A 9,507-nucleotide genomic window follows, 5' to 3' on the forward strand; every position below is an offset into this window, starting at 1 on the left:
CTCTTCTTCTTCCTCCTCCGCGCTCCCGCAGCCGCCGGCCCCGAGCTGGTGCCTGCCAGGCTCAGGTGCCCGGAGGTGAAGCGGGGGTTCTGCTGGCCTGCCCAGGTCACCGGGCCGCCCTGTGCCCGGGGCAGCGTTGCGTCGTGCGGAGATGGGTGCCCGTGTACAGCTCCACAGCGCTTTGGGGTTAACGTCTAGTCCATAATACGGATATGCAGAGTCACAAGAGACCCAGCGTTGGGTGTGTGAGGGGGAGCACGGGGACGCAGCATAGTAGTTCTAACATAGGGGGTTTTTTTTGCTAATTGTAGGCTTTATCAAGTACATTGAAGTTGATTTCTTCCTCCCTGCTGTATTCATAGCTTTGGCTAAGCTGTAGATACCAATCTTAAGTAGCTGGGATTTTTTCTTTGTGTGTGTGTGTTTGGTTTTTTTTAAGACTTTTTTTTTGATAGTAACATAGTTCTTACTAAAGGGTGTGGGATATAAATGCAGGATGGCATCTGGGAATGTACCGCACCGGTAATTTTAACTTGATGTTTTTGTGGCAATAATATATGTCCGCTACCGTGACCCCAAATTACATACAAGATGCTAATTTGGGAAAAAAAGCACCCATATTTGTTAAAAGTCTGTCAGTTACTTGTTTGAGTTAGCTACTGAATTGATAATTAGTACAGTAGGCCCCTGGTGACAGACATGACCTGAGCAAATTTCTTTTCGTTGATGTCACCTCACATATGAGTGGCAATATGGAAGAATTTTTCCTGGGGCAGATAAAACATGTAATAGTTTTACATACCTATTTATATATATGTTTCTTTACATCAGAAGACTTGCTAAAAGAGGCTTTATGTGGATGAAGTCAAAATGCTATTAAACAATAACAGTGGCGTTGTTCCGGTACAGAACTTAATATTGAATTATTCTTAAATTTGTGTCTCTTACCTATTGGTTGACTAGGAAAGGTCAGATGCTAAACAGGTATTAGCAAGGTTGAGTAAGTGGTTGGAGTCCTGACTTCTAAACAAAGGCTGTCTTAAACATGGTCCATGTGAGAGTGCTATGCTTTGTAGAAGATAATAGCTACCTATGAAAAGAACGTAGAAGTTGGCTGGGCTAGGCATGCAAGAATGGTGAAATGATGGTTTTATTCTAGTAGCAGTATAAGGGTTCCATAATTTCTCTGTTCTGAATGAAACTAGTATTGGTTGTAACTAAGAACAGCTGCTCTTAAATAGCTTCCTTATAGAACCATCTGAAGGTACTGGTAAAAACCTGTGTGCTGTGATTTTAAGAAAAATTATTGTTATTTTAATTCTTTAATAAGTAAAGCTACCTTTTGGTTTTGGGGTTCTGGAGTAAGGAGAGAAAAAAAAATGTTGGTCTGTGATTAACTTGGAGTTGTCACTCATCATCATTGAAATAAAGGAATTTCAGTGGTCACTGTTTTTGTCAATGCAGGACTGTGTCCAAAATGCTAAAAAGCACTTGACTTCTAAATTCACATGCAAAAAGAGAAGAAAAGAACAGGGTGGTGGGGAAGACCAAAAAGCAAATAGGCCTCTGTTTTGTTTCTCCATCCTGGAAATGAGTAGAAGCCGTGGTCATAGCAAACAGCTGCCTGCCGCATGCACTTGCCACAGATGCATAAGACTGTTGATTTTAGGAACTGCATGTTCAGAATTTTTGTCTGTCACAGAAATATTTACATTTGACACCGGTGGCATTATGGGCACTTCTTTGAGGGACCCTGCATTGCTATGGTGTGATGTGCTGTTTAATCTTAGTTGTAACTTTTTCTGTTGGTAGCAAACACCTTCATCGTGATGGGGGAAGTATTGTGTGCACGAGTTGTTAATACAATGAAGTACAAAATCATAAAATGTTGCTATTCCTGCTCATCAGCTTCTGTGTCTTTATTTCTCATGGGTGTTGAACTTGCTGTTCCCCTGTGTGCCCAGTTCAAGGAATTATTTCTGGGATGAAAAGCTGACTTGGAATTTATTTCTCAAGCTTACAGAAATACTGTGTGAAGCAATATTGAAACAAAACAAAAAACACTACTTTTGTACTGAATTCTGGGAGAAGAAAAATAGAATAAGGTTGAAGTAAAATGCTTTGCAAAGCAGATCACATGACTGTTCAGGCAACTGATTTAACAATTTGTGTGGTACTTTGTTTTTGAAGAGACATTCTTGGTAGTGCATGCAGAGATAAGGGCTCAGGTAGCAGAGCATGTGTACTCTGTTCTTTCCACATTCTTTTCTTTTTTCCATATCTTCTCTCCTACCAGAAAAAAAGAAAAAGTCAGATGTGAGTTTTTAGCTACATGATCTGCTGTTCCTTTATTGGCTTTCAGCAAGGTATGGATATGCTGCAATAATAGTGTCTCTTTTTTTTCTTTTGTCCCTGTCAGCCTTTTGCTGCGGTTCACAGATGATACATTTGACCCAGAACTTGCAGCAACAATTGGTAAGTATGTGCTGATACTACCTTAGAAAAACTGGTAACATTTTCAGTGTAAAATTGTGGTTTGTTCAGGCTTGTCTGAACAGTTCTGTAAGAACTACTACTCTCCTACTGATTTATCTATGCAAAATAGCTGTCAGGTTTTTGACTAACAATACTGCTGTCCAGGCCTTATGTCTCTGCAATCTGATACTTGGTAGCTATCTTCAGACTCTGTAGCAGGTAGTGTTAACTCTTCCAACTTCTGACAATACCAGAGTGCACTGGGCTCTGCGTGGCATCGGCTTTTTCCCTGTAGAGAGGAAATTACAATGTGGCTTTTTTTTGTTCTGCTTAGCAATCAGTTCCTTGGCAGCAGGACTCCTGAGAAAAGTGGAAGAGAGCCAAGAATCCAGAGCTGCTGGGGAAAAAGGCAGTGACGTGTCATTGCTGTGCTGGTATTATACCTACCAGCATGGGTCAGTTGTGCTCGGGGAGAGTGACCCAGAATGCAGGATACACTAAATGGATTGGTTCTCAAAGGAAGCGAAATGGACCTTTTAAGAGTGTGATGCACCTCTGTGCCAAAGTGATAACTGAAATTATGGAAAATAGAGATACTTTTTCACGCCATCATTTCAGTTGCATTCTTTACTTTCTCTGTAGGAAGAGTTCTGTCTAAGACCTTATACAGAATTTTTTCTTTTGAGTTCAGCTGTTGGTAAGCAAAACCAGCTCTGTCTAATTTATTAAGAATTAAATAAATTGAACTATTTTTTTCATTAACGTTAATAAGATTCAGGAGTACTATTTCATATAAAGCACTTTGAGAAGCCAAGGGGAGGAACATGGCCTATTTTTGTTCATTCCATTGCTTATAAAAAATGAAGTTGTGCAAGTAGCCCCACCTCAGCTCATGAGGGAGGATAGCGTGGAAGGAAACAGGAATGAAATAGATCAGGTGCTGAAGATGGCAATCTTGGATTCTAATCTAATAGTTTTGGCACTCTATATACTTCAGGTCCTGTTACTTTCTTGATATGCCAACCATGAGAGCCAGGCAGTTAGTGCAGAATAGCTACTTCAGCTTTCATGGTGTTTTGGATACCAAAAGAGTAGCTCAGTCTCTGAGTGGGGATCTTTATTGCTTGGGGGCTTTTTTGTTTGTTTTTAATGGTGGGGTTACTTTTTTTTTTTCATTCTGCTGTTTGTATCTGTGTCAAAAACTGGCATTATTTGAGAAACTAAGGAAATATTTCCTGAAGTAATTCTTCTTTGGGTTTGTAAACATGCACAACAGCATGTGTGGTAGCTAATCATTGATAGTTAAATAGCAACAATTCAAGGTTTGTTTCTGGCAGGTCCTACTCTGCTCTATTTCTGGTGTGGAAAAGGAGGAAGAGTACTCAATGTAAGCATTACTTCAGATAGAGTTTGAGTTCTGAAACAAATATACTAATCTGGAATTAATGTGATCATTTGGCAGGAAAAGTCAGTTTCTAGAGACTGAGCAAATGCCCTGTTAGGCCCAACCAGGTGATGTTTGAGGTAGTGCTGTGCAGTAGAGCTATTGTGACCCCAGCTGTTCAAGTCCTACAGCATGATGTGTGGGGTTCCTAGGGGATAGCAGATTCATTTTTTTGTCAGCTTAACAGGAAGAGGACAGACTGGGTTCTTATTTGTTTTCTTGATTTTCTTTTTAAACTACTATTCAGTGTCATTGCCACTTTTCTGGTGAATGTATTTCTAAGAAGCAAAATGTCAGCTTTAAATTCAGGGCATAATTTGTTGTTCATTTAGTTAAAGCAGTTGGAGTGGGTTCCTAGAGGTAATTATTCTGCTGCATGAAGACAGACCCTAGATGCCAATTTCAGGTACTTGCAAGATGGTGAGATGTCAAAACACTTTGTAAGTCTTGGCTTGATGTTCTTTTTGTGCTAATTAAACATACTATTTTGTTTTGAGAGTTGGGGGACAGAAGGACAGAAGAGGTTTTAAAGCCTTTTCTGTTGAAACTGAAGAGTATGGTGCTTTTTCAAAATGAATGGACTATAAATAATGTCTTCTTTCAATGTCATCTGCATACTGACTGCTGAACTGGCTAATATATTTTTTTAATTTGGATTAGTAAGTGAAGAGAACTTTGGTTGGTTTGGTTTTCTTTAAGATAAGAACTGCACACAAGCCCACAATACTGAGGAAAGTCTTGACAGCAGTACAACTGGTCCCCTGTGATGACCTGTTGAGGCATCTTAACCTTCATAGATTGCACAGACCTATTGGGTGCAATTTAAAAGAAATGATTGTTTCATGTGGGTTATTCTTCAGAACTTAGTAAAAATCCTGTGATATTCTTCGAAGAATAAGCTGCTTTTGGCAAATACTTCAGCTTTAGTAGCTTCAATTGGATTAAACATGTTGTATTTAACCTGGCAGATTACCTGCCCTTGTATTCTTTTAGGACTGGCTTGTTTGTTGGGCTTCATCACATGGGTCTTATCAGACTACTTGTACTCCAATATTTGCTGTTGTCCTTACAGCTCGTGCTTGTCCTCACTTGCTTGCTCTTTGTAGGAGAGATTCTAGATAAGTGTTCAGTGCAATCCATATTTTGCAAATGAAGTGATGTGTTGCACAGATCTGATGTCTCTTAACTTTTTAGTTTTCTTTGTGTTTGGAGTCCTCAAACTCCTAAGATGTCCAACATGTCACTTACCTACAACACAAATACTACACTGTAGCTAATTGTGCACTTCCTATAAACACAGCATAGCATTACTGGCCTGAATGTGAGAGCAGTATCAGTGTCAGAGCTGCTTCTTACAGATTGTAAGTCTGTAGTATGTCAGTGTGTAATGCTGAGGCAGGAGGTGTTAACACACGGGAGTACACTCTAGTAGTGCTGTCTTGTTTCTGGCTGCCTTCCAAGGCATGGTGGTAGGCACTGTCAGCTTTCTGCTGTCAAGGCAGATACATCACACTTGCAAGGTCAGAACTGATACCTGTCACACAAACATGTCTGTATTTCACTGTTGGCTTTAGGAAATATAAGCACCCTGTTTGTTCAATTCAACGAGATTTTCTTGAACCTTAAGTTTTTTCTACTTGTCTCTCCTTATAGCAGATAGGCAACTAAAAACCTAAGTATTTTAAAAGTGTCTTTTTGTTAATTGGCTTTTATATGTGTTGAGCTCCTTTGTTAGAATTCTATTTTACTTGCCTCAATCACTTTAAAGGGTGGATTTTGGTGTGTTATTAGTTCATTTTCGTACTTTTGTTTTTCAGCAGTCAGTTTAATGCATGGGGTCACTATTTGAGTTTTTTGTTTTACTTGCATTGGTCTTGCAGAATTCAAAGTGAATTTTAAACCAGCAGGAAGGCTAACATAAAGGTGTATATCTCCATTTCCATTAAATGAAAATTGCTGAACTGTGCAGGCACAAGATACTGAATCTGTTTACTGAATGGAAGGAGGATACTGTGGCTTCAGAATACATAAGATATGTTTGTCTTAAGGAAGAAATTTTCTTTCTTGAAAATATTATGAGGTCTTTTGTCATGTTAAATATCCAATAGACTTGTAATATCTGCAGTCACAGGTTTTGGTGCCAGACTAATGGATAAAAGAATGCACTGTGAACTGTTGGACATGCTGACCTAGCTGCAGATGGGGATTTTTGGAGTTCAGGGGAAGAAACATGCAATTACAGTGGAAGAAAGAGATTCTGTTAGTCTGAAAGTTACTGCTGTGTGCTGAAAAGAGGACAGAACAGAATGTTCTCTAGGATTAAATTGAGTCAAATTGCGAGCATAGCAGTCTTCTGTGAACTAGGTAATGTTCTAAGAACTGGTGTTTAAAATAAAGTTTATAACGACTTTTCTGTGAACATTACTGTAGAGTAATGCGCCATTCTTGTGCATGGTATTGAGCATTGTATTACGGCTAAGCTAGGGACTAAGAGTCCTAGTACCTAAAAAAAACTTCTGTTCAGTTACTACAAAAGTTGATGTACTTGGAGAAAACTTTGCTTGAAAGAGAGTATGGGCTTCTTCCAGCGCAGAATGTTGTCTGAAAAACACCCGACACTTCAGGGAACACTTCAGTGAGCTGAAGCTGTGAAACAGTAGAGTAAAAATTGTATTTACCTTTTCTGAAACAAAGCTCTTTTAAAGTTCAGTGCAACTGAAGTTTTCATCTGCTTATAATATGCAGCTTCTTAATCATCCTATATATCCTTTGTGACTTCAAGTTGAATGTATTTTGGCAGCTGTTTGTATTTGTTTGTAATCTGCATGAATTTGGGAATGTAAGTTCAGTGCACTTATCCCAAGGCTCTACTCATTTTGCATTAGAATGGTTTAATTCTTTTTCTGGTAGGGAGTCTGATGATTGACATTGTAATTCCAAGTACAAAAAGGTTGCTGTTGCACTTGAAAGTTGTTCTTGTAGAAGTATCAACTTTCCATACCTCTACTTCATTTTAGAGCTGCTGCCTGGTGAGAAGTGAAAGTCACTCAAAAATACTTGAAACATATTTCTAGGTAGTTACTTGCTATTAGTAACCTGAGGGTTAAATTAAAGCATAATGCATCATAACTCTGATGAGCCTCTCAAACAGATGTGTGTCACTATATCCTTTAAATTTGCAGTCACTAACATGCTGTTCTCCTTGGCCTGAGTTTTGTTCATCTTGTCCTTGAGCAATTGATAGGCTGCTAGTTCCTGGGGTGGAGGATACATAAGGAGGGAAGAATTGTTACTTGTTGGAGTAGATGACCGACCAGCAGAACCATTATCTTGTTGTCTGTTTGGAGAGCGTTTGTGAGCAATGAATAGAAAGTTAATCCATTTGAATTCTAAACTTGAAAATTTGTCCTGGAATACGTGCTTTAATGCAAGAGATACAATATTTGACTTACTTCCATAAAATATTTTGAGTCAATGGCTTAAAAGGCCCTTAGGCTTTTGCAAAAGCATGTCAGCAAGAAAACCTTACATTTTGAGCAAGGTTCATAACTATTTAATGGAACTTATTCTTCCTGCTCATGTCAAAACTTGGGGTTTTTATTGAGTTTGATTTTATTTTTTCCATTTCTCTTTATTGTCTTTTTCAAAGATAACTGTAATATGTTTGAAGAACTAAAATTTTTTTCTTCCTCTAGGTGTGGACTTCAAGGTGAAAACTATTTCAGTTGATGGAAACAAAGCTAAACTGGCAATATGGGTAAGTCTCTCCCAAGTTCTTAATGTGTTGCTTTGCTTTAGGAATAGCTAGGGTTTCTATAATGTATGGTTTGTGTAGAATCCTTTTCTATTAGTATGAAGGTGATTTGGAGAAGTGGGAGGTTAATACTGCAGCATTCAGAAATTGCAGTGAACTGTGGGATGACTGGCTGAGGGGGTATTTCTGCTGCCTGTGAGCTTCTGCAGTACTAATTGCAGATCTGGTTGGGAAAGAAGTAGAGAAAAGGAGGAACTAAATGGTATTAAATCAGTAGAAGAGTGTACTTCTTTACTAAATTTTGTCTATAACACTGAGGTTGTGTATTAATAGATTAAGAATTACAGTTGTGTGCTCATCTGTTACCTCTTTAGACCTATTTTCTGTCTAAACTTTATAGCCATCATATGAAGACTTTTATAGGCTCAACATCAGAATTATTTGTAGCAGATGCATTTCCAAGAGAGAGGCAGTGTATGTAATCAAAGCTTTAGAGTGTTCAACTTCTGCTGTAGTTAAAAGTAGAGCTTCCAGCAAGTGAAGAAACAGTACTTCCAGGCTTTTAAATAGTATTCTCCATTGTGTAAGCCAGCCTCCACACTTCTGTGACTTGAAATACATTTTTGAATAGTTGGATTCAGTTGTGTCTTCTCGTACCAAGCAAGATTAAAACTTTGTTTCTCATATAAGTAAGATATCAGACCTTTGTCTCCTTGGGAAGTAGTAGTAGAAGATGAAATGTGTATTGCAGTGTTTCTGTAGCTTGGAGGGTGCTTCATACGTCACCAACAAACAGGACTTATGTCTTAGTTTGAGCAGTAATCATCAATGAAATAAATGGGCTTGACAAGGAAAATAAATGCAATAGCTTGACAGAAAATAAAGAATGCATACAGGAGGAAAACCAGACTGATAGCAAAACAAGGAATGATAAGTTAGGGTTTTTTTCCTTTCATTTTGGTAAATAGAAAGAAATAATCCTGAGGTAAACTGGAAAAGAAAAGCTCGTGAAAGTGCATCGTGACACAAAACCAGTTTTAGATGGGTGACGTTGACTGAGTGGCTTGTGGAATGTTGAAGTCTACTTTGCTTATCCAGGTTCTTTGTCAGGGAATCCACAGTGTTTCATGTGTCACTTCTAACCTGGATAAATTAATGAAATTGTTTTAATGTTCTGTGCATAAAGCCTTCAATGAGTGTGCACTATAACTTAATCTCTGGCAAGAAAACAGCATTCTAATTTTGGTGGGTTTTGGGGCTTTTTTCAGAGCTGTTGACCCTTTAAATTTTAGGATGTAAACTCAACTTCGCTTAAAACCAGAGAAACCTCTGACTTATTCCTGCTTCTGCTGTGTTATTGCATGTTAGTCCATTTACCCAGATACTCAATCATATTTAATTGGACCAAGTGATTGAAGTGAAGGAACTGGTTTTGTTGTCATGGGCTGTGGTGCTTGTTAGAAAATGTTTGTACTGCAGCTATGCTGCTTTCTTGCTGGTTGCTGCAATACTAGCTGCAGATCAAGTGCCTTTGCAGAAATGGCCATCTTACTGTTACATAATCCGGTTACATACTACATCTAGTAGTGCAAAGGTGCTTCCTGGAACAGACTACATAAAATCTCAAAGTTCATGTGTAGTAAAACAGCAAGGATGGAATAAACTCAGCTAATCTACTAGTGGAATATAGTTTAAATCTTACTCTGTATGTTCATGAGAAGTAGAATACCTGAAAGCTAAACTGCATTCTGCTCAAATTCTGAATAATGGAACTTTTTGAATGGTTTACTAGGATACTGCAGGTCAGGAGCGGGTCAGAACATTAACCCCAAGT

General features: G+C 38.5%; 1 protein-coding gene across 1 annotated transcript in view; it reads left to right on the top strand.

The window, feature by feature from the left end:
- Positions 1-9,507, top strand: part of RAB18 (RAB18, member RAS oncogene family) — a 15,335-nt gene that overhangs the window by 760 nt on the left and 5,068 nt on the right. The window contains exons 2-4 of the mRNA XM_031059307.1: positions 2,420-2,475; positions 7,615-7,676; positions 9,466-9,486. Coding sequence (XP_030915167.1) covers positions 2,420-2,475; positions 7,615-7,676; positions 9,466-9,486 — 139 coding nt within the window. The remainder of the gene's footprint in view (positions 1-2,419; positions 2,476-7,614; positions 7,677-9,465; positions 9,487-9,507) is intronic.

This window comes from Geospiza fortis, unplaced genomic scaffold, assembly GCF_000277835.1.
Source record: "Geospiza fortis unplaced genomic scaffold, GeoFor_1.0 scaffold75, whole genome shotgun sequence".
NCBI lineage: Eukaryota > Metazoa > Chordata > Aves > Passeriformes > Thraupidae > Geospiza > Geospiza fortis.